Here is a 17,179-nt window from a genome sequence, read left to right as displayed (position 1 = left end):
ACTTTGTACCCACTAAGATGGCTATAATCAAAAAAGGGAAAACAATGTGTTCACAAGGATGTGAGGAAGCTGGAGCCTTCGTGTGCTGCTGGTGGGAACGCCAAATGCATAGACCCCGCAGAAAATAGTGTATAAGTTCCTCAGAAAGTTAAAATACACCCAGCAATCCACTATGTATCCAAGAAAATGGAAAATATATTCCCAAATGATAATGTGTATGTGATTGTTCATAGCAGCATTATTTAAATAGCCAAAATGTAAAAGTAACCAAAAAATCCAGCAAATGATAAATAAACAAAATGAAGTACATCCATGGACTGGAACATTATTCAACCATAAAAAGGAATGAAATACTGACACATACTACAACATGGATAGAGCTGGAAAACATGATATAAGTGGAAGACCCAGTCATAAAAGACCATATAGTGTGTGATCCCTTCCATGTGAAACATACACAGTAGGAAATCCATAGGCACAAAAAGTAGATTAGGTGCTGCCAGGGGCTGGAGCGAAAAGGGAGCAATTGCTGATGGGTGTGGGGTTTCTTCTGGGGGGTGATGAAATGTTCTATATTTAATTTGGGTTGATGGTTGAACAAATCTGTGAATGCACTAAGACAATTGAATTAAAAACTTTAAATGGGTGACTTTTATGGTGGGTGAATTGTATCTCAATGAAGATGGCTTTTAAACCAATAAGACAGGAAAAATGGTTCTTGTCTATGGGGGTAGGGACTCTAAGAAAATATGAATCATAGGAATGTGGCAGAAACAATAAGTTGGTCAGTGACCAGACTTGCCACAAGGTCCAGTAAAAATGACAGCATTTTAAAACTGCTTCACATTTAAAATTTTTTTCTGCTTCACATTTTGAAAGTGTAAGTTCAACAATTTCATATTTAAAAAAAGGACATCTGTTTGTGCACTTTTGAGTTCTTATAACCTACATGCAAGTCTTCGTATGTATAGGTACACATATGCATTTATCTCGTCATTGTCAAAGCTGATGCTAAATAAGCTAGTTACTGGGTGACCCCTTAGCTTTTTCACTCCCCAGTGGCTGAGTTAGCTGTGTTGCTGCAGCTGCTGGGCCCAGCGCCCAGGTTCCTATTTCTGGACCAGCCTACGTACCTTAAAATTAGATGACAAAGAATTTGGTTCAGCAAACCCTTATCAACATTAAGTGTTTTTCAAAGTTTGGTCAGTCACAGGTGGAATCAATTACCTGGGGCCTTGACTCTGGGAATCTGGTAATGGACCAGGGAACCTGCTGTTTTAACAAGCTCCTGCACTGGGTGTGGGAGGCCCAGCTCTGGGCACCCCTGTCTGCTTGCTGTGGGGAGATTGAGTCTGTCTTTGGCTTCACAGCCCTGTTCACCCTCTCCCTGCCCTCCGGGGTGAGTGCAGCATGCCTCCCTATTGTTAACCACAATGAGATGTCACTGAGCCTAGTGTTTGGTCTGCAGGCACAGTCTAGTCATAAGACTGCCTGGCATTTGTGGTGTTGGGGGGGGGGGGGCGGGGCTACTGTGCCGCCAGAAGCTGCAGAAGCAGCAGACGGCACATACTTAGCTCTGGTCCTGGGCCTTACTCACAACACAGGACCTTTACTGGAGCCCTGGATCCTGTATCCTAGGGTCAGTTCTGTACCCCACTCCACACTCCACATCTAATGGGGGATGATGGAAAAGCTTATTAGGGCATTAATCTCTTAAGGCTGATGTTGGCTCAAGTGAGTTCCTTGTTTACTCTATATGAACGCTTCCAGCGATGGGAAATTCACCACTTGCAACGAAGCTCTTCTGTCCCTCAGGGGGTCTGCTACGTGACCCTAGGACCGACAGCAGAGTCATGCCAGCTTGCCTGCTCATCTCCTCTGCACACATCCGTCCTGGATCCTTCCAACATCTTTTGGAAACACAGATGTCCCTGTTCTGGTTAAAATCCTTCAGTGGCTCCCTATTCCTCTTAGGATCTAGACCACAGTCTCTACCACGGCCTACCGTCCTTGTTGATCTCTTGGCCTCACCTCCTCTGCTGTCCCCGACTCTGGGACTCTGTTACACAGCTCTTGCTGTTCTCTGACCAGGCATGCTCTCTCTTGCCACGGCCTGCTCCTCTTTACGTAGTTGATTTCTGCTCATCTCTCAGCTCTCCGGCATCATTTCATTGACCCCCCAGGCCTAGATCAGGCCTCTTGCTTATTTATGCTCCTAGCACTCTGGGCCTCTTCCTTATTAAAATATGTCAACGTTAAAAATTTTCACCTGACCAATTACGTATTTCACTAGCGTCTGCCTTCCTCAGGAGATGGTAAAGTTCATTGAAGCAGGGCTCTAAGTTTCCTCTCATTGCAACCCCAGCACCCGGCAAAGGGCCTGGCAGGTATTTAGTTGCAAGGATGACGCCCTCAAGGAAGGTGGGCCACACACAACCTGGGTGGGGTGTAGAGGCTTCTGGGAATCACAGAAGAAAATACACGTAAAAGTCCTCGGAACTGAGGAAATTCGCCTGTGGGCCGGGTGCCCAGGAAACCCTCAGGGCAAGGACACAGCACAGCTGTGACTGGCATCCAGCTGCTGAGGGGCGCCGGGTCTCTGTGCTTGGAACGGGGCGGCGGGGGAAGGGAGTCTCCGTTTCCCTACCGGTTCCTCACGGGGTCCACCGAGAACCGCCCTTGCGCCCGGGAGCCGTGGGCTGCGGAGGTCTTAGGGACCGAACGGTCAGGCCTCCGCGCCCGGCGAGGGCGCTTCGGTCCGGTCCTCCGGAGCAGTCGTGTACCGCCCCTCTAGCCGGCGAGAGGTGGCGCGGTGCGTGTCGGGAAGGCGGCGGGAGGGTCTGGCCCTCGGCGGCGGAGGGCGCCATGGTGGGTGGCGAGGCGGCCGCAGCCGTGGAGGAGTTGATTTCGGGGGTACGGCAGGCGACCGACTTTGCCGAGCAGTTCCGCTCCTACTCCGAGAGCGAGAAGCAGTGGAAGGCCCGCATGGAATTCATTCTGCGCCACCTGCCCGACTACCGCGACCCGCCCGACGGCGGCGGCCGCCTGGACCAGCTGCTGTCCCTCTCCATGGTCTGGGCCAACCACCTCTTCCTGGGTTGCAGGTGCGGACCCCAGCTTTCCGACCCGCACCCCTTGCCCCGGGCTGATCCCGCCCCCAACTTCCAACCGCGCTAGCCTGGCCTACGTCTGATTCCCACCCTTAGCCAGCCGCCTGGAAAGATGTTTATGACCTCTCTGAACCCCAGTTTCCTCATTTGGAAAATGAGTTGTGATGATTACAGTATTAAAGGGTGAAAAACACTTAGCACAGGCTACTATCTAGCAATAGCTCAGTACCTGGCTGGACTCTAAAATGTCCGTTTTTATTTGTATTGCTACTATTAGCTCAAACCATCACCTTTGCAGAGTGCATTTCAAGTCCATTAGCTCCTTTCATCCACTTGGACAATGCACAGGAGGAAACCGAGATCCCCAATTTACATATGAAGAAGCTGAGAGAGGGGAGGTGACGTGCCTAGGCCCTTGCAGCTTCTGGTAGGATGTAATCTGTGGGCCTTGGCTCTTCCCACTCCCCAGTCTGCCGGACCCTGAGCAGAGCCAGCCTTGGCCTCACTGCCTTTACTGTTACAAAAGTAACAGATGCCTTGCATCCCCCCTCCACCCAACCATGAAGAAGGTGGCAAGTCATCCTTTTATTTTAGCGTTTCCTAAAATTATGTTGGAATAAAATGACGCAGTTTAGTCCTGCGTTTTGTGCTCCCTTTGGCTGACTCTGGTCACATAGTCCCTCTAGCCCTAAGCCACTTGATTTTGCTTTCAGATGTTGTGGATTATTAGAACAAAATTTGAGGAAGCAGCACCAGTCACACCCCTCCCTTTTCTCTGCCTTCCAGGTACCCCTGAGACATCCTGGTTAACAGGATCCAAGATTTGGCAAATGTCAGAAAATTGGATAAATGAATAAATAATGTTATTTTTCATTAGACCATCATTCCATGTGTTCAAAAACTAAAGTTTTGGGCCCTCATACCATATCCACAAATATATGCTGCCGGATGTATGCACAGTGCTTCTGTTTTGTAAATCTGTTTGTGTGTTTTGTAAATTTGAAATACCTGCCCTATTGGCATTCCAAGAGCCACTTCTGTATCCCCAGGTGGGAAGAACTGGTAACTAACTTGCTGCTGAACACGTATTGATTTCCCCTGTGGTATCAAGTCAGTCCTCTGAGAGTTGAGTCTGCAGTGCCTTTACCTGCAGTTTCTTGTTAGCCCCATACTGCGAAGTCAGTCTCCCAAGGTTTTTAACCTTACTACTTTTTATTGTGCAGTTACAACAAAGACCTTTTAGATAAGGTGATGGAAATGGCTGATGGGATTGAAGTGGAAGACCTACCGCAGTTTACTACCAGAAGTGAACTAATGAAAAAGGTAAACAGGATTTCCAAGTGCGTTTGAAATGGTGTAGAGTTAACAGCTCCTGTGTTTGTGGTGATGTATTAGAGTATGTAGTTTTCTTTTTTTTTTAAGATTTTACTTATTTATTTTTAGAGAGAGGGGGAGGGAGGGAGAAAGAGAGAAACATCAATGTGTGGTTGTCTCTCACATGGCCCCACTGGGGACCTGGCCCACAACCCAGGCATGTGCCCTGACTGGGAATCAAACCAATGACCCTTTGGTTCACATCCCATGCTCAATCACCTGAGCTACACAACCCTGGGCTGTACTGTTTACTAAATGCTCCTTTACTATCCCAGAGATCTAAGCCCTTTCATTTTTATTTCTCTGAAATTGGTATAAACCTTCGCATATCTAGGTAACAACAGAATGATAAATTATGCATTGTTGGTGTAGTAACACAAACTCAGCCTTTTCAGTTCCTCTAGGAACATTGTTTTGAGCTTTTTGTGTGATTTTTTAAAGAAAACACTGGCTAGAAGAGTGCTATAGTTTCTCACTTACTAAAAAAAATCTTGTTGGTAACATTAATGCATCCTTAACCCAACAGGTGAGGGCCTGACCAGCCTTATTTGGCTTCTCCGTCTTACTGAGAGGAATGTAGATGGAGTCATGCCCACACATCATAGTGGTCCATACTCTGCAGGGCTTAGTCTGGCATGAGGCCATGGAATTTCCACACAGTGATCTGTTGCCTCAAGAGCCGTGTTTCTGGATCCTTGGGCTGGGGCCATGGAGACTAGAGCAGAAAGAAGTTCAGGTGATGAGAACCCAGCTTCTCAGACTCTCCCAAGACGTGCTTTTTGCATTTGCCTGGGTCTCCCCAAGTTTCTTTGCTTTTTTTTTTTTGGCACTTTACCCAGGCCTCTTAAGAGTAGATTGTAAGCTTCTTGAGGTGGTATCTAAAGATTTAGTCTTTCTAACTCCAAAATGTAGTAGTCATACCTCAGAGAAGGTGCTCAGAAAATGCTTACGGAATTGACCAAAGCGATAGAATAAAAGACTGCTGGCCCTTTTTTTTAGTTTTACCATCAGAAATATAGGTAAGCCCTTGCCTCTCCCTAATTAGGGTTTTGCAGGACATATAAAGATGCCCCCTTCTGTGTGGGTAACTAGGAACTAAGTCAGATCCTCAGCCACCTAAAAAGTACTTTAGCCCCAGACAGCACATCCCAATTTGATTTCAGACAGTTTTCCCATAAAAGTATTTTAAAATCTGAACCTGGTATCAAAAGCTTTAGGTTGGTGTTCAAGGGCTATTTTGTTTTTAAGATCAGCTATTAACAGGGGCTACTGTTTTTAGCCAGGGAACTGTATGAATTGGGAATTTGTTTGGATCCTCTCATGTAGTACTTTTAAAAATCTTGGCAGTAAATCCTTCAGTGTCTCAGAGAGATGAGTTGCTGGTAGGGGCAGGCAGGGAATAGAGTGAGCCTTTACTTTTTCTTAATTTTTAAAAGTTACTGATTTTAAGCCCTGGCTGGTGTAGCTCAGTGGATTGAGTGCGGGCTGTGAACCAAAGTGTCGCAGGTTCGGTTCCCAGTCAGGGCACATGCCTGGGTTGCAGGCCATGACCCCCAGCAACCGCACATTGTTGTTTCTCTCTCTCTCTGTCTCCCTCCCTTCCCTCTCTAAAAATAAATAAATAAAATCTTTTTTTAAAAAGTTACTGATTTTAGAGAGAAAGGAGAGAGAGATATCAATTTGTTGTTCTGCTTGTTTACACATTCATTGGTTCATACTTGATTCTTGTGTCTTGACTGGGAATTGAACCTGCAGCCTTGGCTCATCAGGATGCTCTTAACCAGCTGAGCTACCTGGTCAGGGCTGATCCTCTTCTTACTGCTTGTGGCAGATTCTTTCCTTGCTCCTAAGAGGTATTCTGCCCTTCCTAAGATCTTCCACATCAACTTTCTGGTTTATAGTACACTTCTCCCTCTCATCTGTAGCTGTGCTTTCCAGTCACGCCAGGCTGTTGGAGATCAGATCACTCCGTGGAATTTGGGCTGCAGCCTCCAGGACAGACCAACATGGTTTTGTAATTGACCTTCATGTCCCTAACATTACCCGTGGACCGGTGTGAAGGTCACATGTGTGTGTTGGAGAAGGGTCTTTCTAAACTGTTATACACTGTTAAATGGGTGTTGAACCTCAAGTTTCCCTGCCCTGGGATGTCCATTTTTGACCCTGTCATCGCACAATGTCAGTAGCCTCTAGAGAATAGTTCTCAAGCAGGAAACTGGCTTTGCCATCAGACTAATCATTAGCATCCGGCTACCTGGAGGAAGCCTATACTTTTTTTTTTAAGACTTTATTTATTCAATTTTAGAGAAGTAGAGAAATACCAATGTGTGATTGCCTCTCACGTGCCCCATGCTGGGGACCTGGCCCGCAACCCAGGCATGTGCCCTGATGGGGAATCAAATTGGTGACCCTTTGGTTTGCAGCCCGTGCTCAATCCACTGAGCTACACCAGCTAGGAGAAGCCTATACTTCTGTAGCACTTTTCGATTACATATATTTCAACTTCCTTTGAATATAAATTATGTTTTCTTAGTAACCAAGTTTAATTTTATTTATTTTAAAAATTAAAAAAAGATTTTATGTTTTAGAGAGAGGGGAAAGAAAGGAGGAAGAGAGGGAGAGAAACAACAATGTTAATACATTGATCAGTTGCCTCTTACACGTGCCCCAACTGGGGACCTGGCCAGCAGCCCAGGCCTGTGCCCTGGCTGGGAATTGAGCCCCCTACCTTTTGGTTTGTGGGCAGTGATCAACCCACTGAGCCACACCAGCCAGGGCCCAAGTTTAATTTTAGACTCCTGATGCCACTGAAAATGGAACTCAGTTGATCCTGAAAAGCGAGGTACTCAGAGGGTATGTAGTAGAGCAGCCAATTAAGACTCTTCTAGAACAGTCCACCCTGAGAACAAGTCATCTGATCCGTGTGCCAGGACAGACTTGTGTTGTGGTGTGGAAGGCTGTCCCCTCTCCACGTAAGGCTGCCTTGAGAACCCACTGGAAAGATCTGTGGGGACTTCGCAGCAGTTCTTTTGTCTCTTGCCTGAGGTTTCTGCATGTAGTAGAGGGTGGCAAACCTTAAGTAACATTGCCAGCCCAGAGACAACAAAACAAAACAAAAACACTGAACCATGCACCTTAAAATGTCTGTTGTAGTTCTGCCCAGAATTGACCCTCATCTCTAAAATGAGAGTTTAGTTGGGTTTTAAAGCTATTGAGCAAGTGGAAATGAATCAACTGGCATTGTTGCTATCTTAGGACTGGACAGTGATGATGACTTAGGGACATAAGCTCTTTAAAGTAGGATTTTAAAAATACTTCATGGCTATTCTGCAGTTTTGAGGGAAGTACATCTCTGCAGTCTGTCCAGCTTTTTTTTTTTTTTTTTTTTTTTTTGTCTGATGAAAGAAATGAGCATTGGTCTCTGGTGATATTTGTCAAGCAGTTGCATTGTATGATTTTTCTTTTGAAAGAGGGAGATTCAAAGAAATACATTGATCGAACAATCTCAGATATCTAACAGCCATCCCTAAGCACCTACCAGCAGCCTTTGTGGTTGACCAGCTTTACCCATTAATGAGCAGTGATTAACAAATGAGCAACAGCATACTTAGGAAGGCTGTCATCACTACGACTGTCAGTTAACATTTCCAAGGCATTGTCTTAAGGAGAAAGAGGAGTGATTGACTAGGAAGCTGTCATTATTGGCTCACAGAAAGAATTTGTCAACTTAATTAGTTGTCTATTTTCCCTGAAAACATTTTTATCCATGAAGAAAAATGGCAGAATGGAAAAGTGAAAGAGAAGTTAGAAAAATAAATGTCTGCATTTCAAGAGGCCTTTTTTTTAAGATTTTATTTATTTTTAGACAGAGGGGAAGGCTAGGAGGAAGAGGGGAAAACAACAGTGTATGGTTCTTTCTCACATGCCCCCTACTGGGGACCTGGCCTGCAACCTAGGCATGTGCCCTGGACTGGGAATCATACTGGCAACCCTTTGATTCACAGGCCAGTGCTCAATCCACTGAACCACACCAGCCAGGGCTCAAGAGGTTCTTTTTTTGTGCGTTATGTGCAGTTTTGGCAAACTTTAATGTAATGGAGGTTTTTAAAAAAGATTTAGTTATTGATTTGAGAGAGAGAAACATTGATTTATTGTCCCACTTATTTATGCATTCATTGGTTGTTTCTTTTTGGGGATTGAACCTGCAACCTTGGCATATCAGGACAACACTCTAACCAACTGAGCTACATAGCCAGGGAAGATGTGATTCTAAGGTGGCAAGTATTTGTTGTTTTTTAATAGCCTGTCAGATTAGTTAAATCAGGTTTTGCCTTGCATTACCAAGGTTAAATGCTCAGTAAAGCTACTTTTCCCCCTTTATGCACTAGAAGCCAGAAAAGGTCTGTCCGACCCCATGGGCCAGTCTGTTGCCAGGTGCCCAGGATGAGTCACTCACCTGCCAGCCAACACCATGTGTCAAAGAACGTACTTGCAGCAGCCAAAGCCAGTGGCAACTCTTGTGCTACTGTGGTCTTGGTCTGTCTTACCAGAACTCAGACACGGCTTAGGGAATCTCCTTCCCTTTGGACTAAAGATGGTTTCTTTAGGTGATATTACATTCTTCTAAAAGGAGAAAAGCCCTGGATTGTATGGCTCAGCTGGTTGGAGCATTGTCCTGTACACCAAAGGGTTTCAGGTTTGATTCCCAGTCAGGGCACATACCTAACTTGCAGGTTCGATCCCTAGTCTGAGTGCATACGGGAAGCAACCAATCAATGTTTCTCTCTCTCCCCCTTCATCTCTCTCTAAAAAGCAATGGGAAAAAAATGTCCTTGAATAAGGATTAAAAAACTTTTATTTTTGCTGAGGAATTTTGCCTTTTCATTTTTCAGAAAGACTGGAGTAATAGGCTTAGCAGGAAATAGGTCATTCCTTGAAAACTCTGATACTAAGAAGGCTCTCTGATTCATTCATACTGCTAAATGTTAAGGAAATCCATTCAAATGCAAGGTGACAGCAAAAATGATTTCTTCACACCATGCTTAAAAGTTGTCTAAAGCCAAGTTTAAATTTACCAAAGGTGCTGGTGAGTACCCAGAGTGTATTTGCTTCATTTTGCCACTATTTGAAGTTTACAGTTTCTAATAGTGTGAAATCCAGAAATACATAACCTTCACATCTCCTGAATGTTCTGCCTGAATGTGAACTGTTATGAATTACTACCTGGATCTAGCCGATTTTTATTTAGAACAATAAGTGTTTGTTGATTCTGCTTTTAGAGCCTTTCATTGCAAAGCAGGCCAGGAAAAAAAGTTATATTTGAAGTATTTCCATTATCACATTAAATTGTGAACATTTATAGATCACAGGTGACAAAAAAATTAGGTTCTGGCTTCCAAATGGATGGTATGGTCAGAGTTCTGCTGAATTTTCTGAATGCAGTAAAATATTAATTTCTAAGTCTACTAACTATCTGGGTAGGACATAAATATTGCATCCCTGCTGTATTTTAATTTATGAATCTGATTCACTGGATTACATGGCTATATAACCTTTTCTTTTTTTCCTCCCCAGCATCAAAGCTAAGGCAGAAGATTCATCACATTTTCATTATCAGCTACAGGCTAGAGAGGAAGACGGGACAAATGTGACTTTGACCACAGAAGGTCTCTTAAAACTCCTGGCGTTACCAACACAAAGGAAAGAGGCAGTTGGAATGAAAGGGATATTTTAAAAGGTCTCATTCTTTCAGTACCTATCATTCTAAAAGTATTCGTGGATATTTATGTATTTATAAATCACGCCCTTTTTTAGTTTTTGAATATCAAGACTTTTTGTTAAAAATGCTTATTTTTTTATGTTGATGTAATAATGGCAGGTAATGGACTTTACACTTTGGATTTCTCAACAGTGTACCTTTTAAGTGCAATTCTGGTCTTATTGTCTTTTTCCCCACTGAGGCAAACCAGATCCCTTATTTCCTATTGTCTGGAGTTTGCGCTGCCCATACACTCCACTCACTGCCCTGCACACACTCATTTTTTAAAGGGTTTTTATTTAGAGAGAGGGGAAGGGAGAGAGAAAAAGAGGGAAGGAAACATCAGTGTGAGAGAGATACATTGATTGGTTGTCTCCTGCTCATCCCTAACTGGGGACCTGGCCTGCAATCCAGGCAAGTGCTCTGACTGGGAATTGAACTGTCAACCTTTGGGATCACAGACCAGCACTCAGTCCACTGAGCCACACCAGCCAGGGCCACACTCCTCTTTTTTTAAAGAGAGGAGTAAGAATCAAAGCATAGGCCTCAGGTACCCATCAGCTCATGCAAAGCAGCAGGCAAAGCAGCAGCCTACAGAAATGTATCTGACCTTATTTTAAAATTGACTAGAGATTCCAGTTTGGTCTAGGCAGCCAGTTGGTCTGTAGATTCTCCAGGTCTCCCTGCTGCTGAGTAAAGCCCACACTTTCTTTTTCTGGAGGGAGCCTGAGGCTCTTACCTTCTACTAGACTTGAGGAATTGCCAAGCACAAGAAATTCTTTATTGCAGTGCTGCTCTGCTCCGAAATGCTGGCACTACTTTCCCCCTTTTAGTTAATACATCTGTTCTCTACCCTCTCCCTGTTCCTCTTTCTTATTTAGTATCCACCATTAAGTACTTATCTCTAGGCATAAATACTGAGGAGAGGGACTTCAAGTAGGGGGCAGCAATGTAAGAGTCACTCAGCAGGGTTCAGTAATCCTGGTGCTTGATCCTGGGGACACTAGTGAATGACAGTGGGGTCCTGCCCTACCTTAACCTACTGGTAAACCCAGCACTAAAGGAAAGCTGGCTGTGTATATCTGGGTAGCAGGGTATCTGGGGCGGGGAAGTGGGATGAGTTGCCCATGGCTCAAGGCTATGGCCAAGCTGTATACCTTGGATCAGCCTCCTCTCTCTGGGCAGCTTTTAGCTCTAGTCTATAGTGACCATTAGGGTGGACCAAGGGAAGAAACAGGATCTCTAATCTATACCCTTGGACAAGCCACTTTTCTCCCCCACTCTTACCTGAAAAGAGTTCATATCTACCACCAAGAAATGTGGCCAGGGTCAAGGTGTTAGAGGGCCAAGCACATGCTTAATGAACCTGACCCTCTTCCTCAATGTAGCCTAGCCTCTTTCCTTGCTGCTTATCTACACAAATTTGTGAGGCTTAAAAAACCCCAAATGATAAGGTGGAAAAGTCAGAGTGTGGTTATTCACTTTTAAAAATGCATTTTCTGTTTCTCATGATTGATTCTATTTTCTCTATAATGTCCCAATAAATTAATACCCTGTCAGGAATGTATCCTTGTGTTCAGCAAACTTACATTGTGAACTGATTACCCCCCATCTTCTTCAGTTTATTTTTGAAGACTTCTCTAGTTAACCAAAATCAAATTTTCTGATGGGTTTAATTATTTCCTGTTTAAGTAGCTTTTTCTTCTCATCTTTACAGTCTCTATGGTTGTCTAACCCATAAAAGTAGCCAGTATTTCATAATTTCATCCTGTGTTTTTCCAGAATAGAAATCTAATTTTTTGCATAGTGGCACTCCTTGTGGTGTAGGTAAAATGGTCCACTCCGAGCTGTAATGGGAGCTCACACCAGCTTTAAGTAAGCTACAAGGCACAGGCTGCTCCTTTATATAGTCCTGCCCAAGAGGGGGTATGGGTCAAGTGATATCTTAGGAGGAGACATGAAGTATTACCTTCAAATATGACTAGGAATGAAGTTTCTTCTGTGAAAGATGTAAGTCTTAATACCTTGTGAAAAGCAAGTGCCAGTACTAACAGAATAGTTTAGGGTGTTTAGTTAACAGTGATACCCTTTTGTTATCCAGAAAATTCTTTGAAACATTCCTTAGCCTTATGCCCCACCGGATTAGTCCTCTACCTTCGCAGGGGAGAGGACTCCCTCTGAACTTTTCCAGGATCCATCTGGACCTGTGGTTTACCATTCCACCGGCACTGGGAGAAATGGCAGTCACTGCCTCTGATACTTTGCTTTCTAGTAAATGGCCATGCAAATAGTGTTGCATCTGAAATGAGATTTCTATTACCCTGTATGTCAGGTAAATTAGTGTTTCCCCGGGGGACGCTTATGTCTGGAAGGAGACGGTCAACTTCTGGGTCTGTTTGTCATCTAGTCATGGGACCAGTTTAGGGACACCTTTTGGTTCTGTAGGAATGAGTAAACAAAAGATCTTAAGAGGCGAGAGTTTTTTTAACTCACACAAATACACAAATTCTTCAGGGGAGAAAAAGAATCTTGCATTGCTTGCTTTTCATTAAAATCAACAGTAGCAAGTGACAATACCTATTTATTTAGGTGAAAAGCAAAAGGTTACTCTGTCCCAAGTTATGACTCACAGGGCTAGGGGTGGCAGTGTTGGCTGTCATTTTGGTTTGGGTTTTCTCATGCCACCAGTAGGGGCAGAGTCCTTTGCATGTGTTCCCATCACACGTGGAGGGGGGCTTGAAGCCTTGTCTATTGGCAAGAGGACTGGCTGAGGAGGTAAGGTAACATCATCTGAACAGAGATGTCCTTGGAAATCAAATAGTAAAAATTGAGACTGTTAAGCTCCCATTAGATAGAGCTAATTCTCATCTGTCCCCAACCATATGAACCAGAGCTTTTTCCCCTGACAGTGCTGTCAGAGAAGCACACCTCTTCAAAATTCAACCCTGGCAGTTGCAGCCCAAGTCCCACCTTTCCCTGCCTAGGAAAAGTAGGTTAATGAACCAAAAATATCTGACGATGGCTCACCAACCTATTTGCTTGACGGACAAAGAAACTGTTAGGGGCCTGAGGCGAATCTTGGTACTCCCCTTTTTAGTGAAATGGAGTAAGGTCAACCTTGAACTGTGTGGGCCTAGAGCACACACTTTGATGTGAATGCTAGCACCAAAATCTCCTCTCAGGGCTGCATTTCCCTTTCCCGTTGACATTTTCTCCTGTTACGAATGTTCGACAGAACCTGGTAAATGTGAACTGGTAGCTGTTTCTTCCTGAGACTTTACCTCAGGGTAGGGATCTGCAAGGTGGGGATGATCCTACTTACATCTCTACTGGAGGATTTAATGGAAAAACTGTCTGTGTAAGTAACTGGTAGCTGGTAAACTCGCAGTTTCATTCCTGCCCCACTTTCCCTGAGGCCAAACTGGGAAGGTATGAAATGTTTCAACTAACTTAAACTTACATGAAAGAAAAATGAGCACCCACAATCACCCCACCAGACCAGGCTCCATCCCCAGGGCTACCAATGTGTGTGCCTTTTCAAGCTGTGAAGCAGGGTCTACCATATGACTTGTCACCCATTAGGTACTACTGGTATGTTCACAGTGAACAGCAGCAGGCACTGAGCAATGCGACATGAAAGTCAAGCTGTTCTGGGCAGGGGAGGGGGGCGGGGGCAGAAGCACAACCTCCAGAAGGGAGAGGCCAGCCTTGCCCCGAGCTCATGTGCCCACTGCACTCCTCCCTCCACACTGGGTGCCCCAGTACTCCTATAGCATGTGGATCCAGGGGCCTGGGGCTTGCAAAGCCTGTAGGTGTGCTCCTTTCTGTGAATATGGTCTGTGCCATAGCACTGACTGACTAGCCGAAGGCTTGCCCTGGGGTCTAATCCTGCAAACTGGCTAGATTACTTACCACTCAGTGTGATTTGTAGGCCTCAGGTTCGGAACAGTTGGGCTTGGATCACGTGAAACCTGTGGTCCCCTTTGGCCTTAAACCAGCCTTTTTTTTTTTTTTTTTTAAATCATCACCCAAGGATATGTCCATTGATTTTAGAGAGGAAGGAAGAAACACTGATATGCGCCCTGACTGGGGACTGAACTGCAACTTGAAGCATGTGCCCGAGCAGAGACAGAACCTGTAATGTGTGTGCACACGTGTTCAGGACACCACTCCAATGAACCCAGCCACCTGGCAGGGACTAAACCAGTTGTTTCCAGCTCCTCAGGTAGTGAGACAATGATTCATGCTTCCTTCTACCTTTCTGCTTACCAAATTACTATGTACTCCTTTTATTACGAGAAAAACCAAATTTCTAATCAAAGTGTCCCCAGAGGATTTGGAGCGTGGACCCTGGAGGTCCTGTGCCCTACTGGCCTCTTGCCTAGGTCTGTCCATCTACTGCCTGCCAGAGGCTGTCTGAAAAGCAGTTCCCATTTTTTGGCTTTAAGTTCCAATCTTTGGTAGTTATAATGTTGCTCCTACAGCCTGATCTCTCAGACTTGGTTTTTAGGGGGTGCCATAGTGACTGTGGTCTGAAGCTGCTCTGGTGTAGAATACCTAACCCCTGTCAATGAACTGACACGTTAAAGACTAACAAAGGCCAGGGAACTTTCCGGAACAGATGGGTTCATCAACCTCACCACCACCAGGTCCCACTGATCCTTCACTGCTTGTAAAAGACCGCTGTACCCTGCCGTGCCCCCAGGATCACCTCTCCCCCCACCTGCTGGTGTTATTGGGGTGTCTACCTGAAACCACAGCCTTATGTGCCCATGCCTATAACCTGAAGCCCACTAAAACACGGCAAGGTTACTAATCTAGCTTTTCTAGACTTGAGCTAAAGCCAATGATGTAGGCAGGCTTCAATTCTTTCCTGTCCTCTGCCCAGGATGGTTATCAGGCCGAGAGCATTCCAGTTTCTTGTTGTCTTTGTACCAGCACCAACGCAAAAACACTGAAATCTCCCAAATCACTTTTGCAGAAAGATGTCATACAGAGGTCAGCCGAAGAGCAGCAAGCCAGGTGACACTATCCCACTCAGGAGTGCTGCTAGTCCAATTAGGCTGATGGGCTGTGGTCTTCTGAGCAGAAGGCCTTGTTTGGAAAGGGGGAAAGGAACAGGACAGCTGTATCCTTTGGCTTCAGACAGGAAGCACTATTTGGTCTGCCTTAAGTGGTCCTAGCTGCATTTTAGTAACTTTCAAGACACCACAGAACCCCTCCTGCATCCCAGGAAGAATGACAACTAAATGGTTCAAGATGATAGAGCCTGAGGATCTTTTCAATAGGCTCTGGTCCCCTCTACACAAGTTCCCAACCCAGTGCCACTTTAAGGATCTCAGTCTTCCTGGTAAGACTTGATACCAGCTAACCTCCCCCAAAGAATACAGAAGCATCGTACTTGTAACCAAGACCATCATCACCATATAAAGACCTCCATACCAGGTAAAAGGTTATTTACTTTCACTCAGGAGAGTACACGCTCTATATACTAGAGTCCTCGCAAACTTATTCCTCCAGAAGTCACTGATAAACAAGAGCATCACATGAGTGCCAAGCCTTAGCACTCTATGACAGACTTCCCGAAGTGCATGCAGGGTTCTCACCCAAGTCTGAATCCTCCATATGCCAAAGAGGAAGCCTGGAGCCCTTCCTTTCAGGGTTCTTGAATTCAGCCAGCAAGGAGCTAAAGTTGCTGAGTCAGTCACATACCCAACAAGGTTTGTAAAGGGCTCATTTATCTTTTTGGCCCTAAAAAAAGCCCTAGTTTATGCTATGAATAGGAAAGCTTAAAAACTTAAGACATTGCTAATAAAATTGTTTTAAAAAGCTGTAGTGATGGTGGGCAGAAATTACTGAAAGAATAGCACATAATCCTGTATTATTTTTGAAAGGATAGGGGAAAAAGTCAATTGTTTCAACAAGATTTTGTTTATAATATCTTTGCTCTCTCAAATACTAGAATAACCAAAGATAACGAATCTTTCCCTTTATCTGATAGCAGCTCAGGTTTTTCCTAACTAAATGGGAACTCAAGTAAGAGGGCACACCTTGGCATAAAGCCTGTACTATGCACAATTTCACTGACCTTTAATAGCTTTTCAACCGTTGACTTTTCTATTAACACAATCCCCACACAATGTATTCCTTTGGGACTCTGCGTTGCTGAATGTGACAGAAAAGAACTGTAAAATAAGCACCACCAACACCTAAAAATTTGGTCTCAAAACTTGGGGTAAATGAGAGATCAAAATACCTTAGATGTAACTCTAATTGTGCTGTGAGCCCTGGAGTTCTCTAAGCATACTTAAGTGAGTAAACTAAGCAGACAGGTATCTTATTTACTGAGTGCAAGAGACTGTTACTAAATAGCACCCCCATACTTCCATCTATGAGACTAAAACTTTTTAGATCAGCTCTAGAAGTTTATCATATTCAAGGAACTTATTTTGGGGAGGTGGGGTGTGCAGACTCAAGAATATTTCTAGGAAGGGGAAAAATTTTGGTCTAATGATTAAGTCAGAGATCTTTATAGTCAAGACCTGAAAGTGTTCTATACGTCCACACTGCACACTGGAAGCGGTGGATAATGGTGGTCAAGAGAAACCTTTCATCGCATAGAAACTAGTCTGCAGAAAACTCTCATTCAACTAAAGTATTTTCATAACTTGGGATGAATATACAACTTCAGTAGAAGTTCTAAAACTAAACACAGTCCCTTAATATGGGATAGTACAGTTAATGACTGCCTCAAATCCCAGCTCTATCACTTACTAGCTAGCTGACCTTGAGCTAGTCACTTAATCTCTTTGTACCTAGTTTGCTCATCTATGATACCTACACCTCATAGGATTACTCTGAGTTTGAAAAGCAATAGGTGCTTAGAATAGTGCCTTGCACAGAGCACTTGTATGTTAGAAGTATTGTTACAGAGGAA

General features: G+C 44.4%; 1 protein-coding gene across 1 annotated transcript; it reads left to right on the top strand.

The window, feature by feature from the left end:
• Window positions 1-2,815: 2,815 nt before the first annotated feature.
• Window positions 2,816-11,799, top strand: CDKN2AIPNL (CDKN2A interacting protein N-terminal like). Its single transcript, XM_028528995.2, has 3 exons — window positions 2,816-3,104; window positions 4,334-4,433; window positions 10,059-11,799. The coding sequence occupies exons 1-3, from the start codon at window positions 2,866-2,868 to the stop codon at window positions 10,068-10,070; spliced, it is 351 nt and encodes a 116-aa protein (XP_028384796.1). The 5' UTR covers window positions 2,816-2,865; the 3' UTR covers window positions 10,071-11,799.
• Window positions 11,800-17,179: the final 5,380 nt, after the last annotated feature.

This window comes from Phyllostomus discolor, chromosome 13 (assembly GCF_004126475.2).
Source record: "Phyllostomus discolor isolate MPI-MPIP mPhyDis1 chromosome 13, mPhyDis1.pri.v3, whole genome shotgun sequence".
Lineage (NCBI taxonomy): Eukaryota > Metazoa > Chordata > Mammalia > Chiroptera > Phyllostomidae > Phyllostomus > Phyllostomus discolor.
Note: the sequence above shows the minus strand (reverse complement) of the source record. Positions and strands in the feature narration are given on the sequence as shown.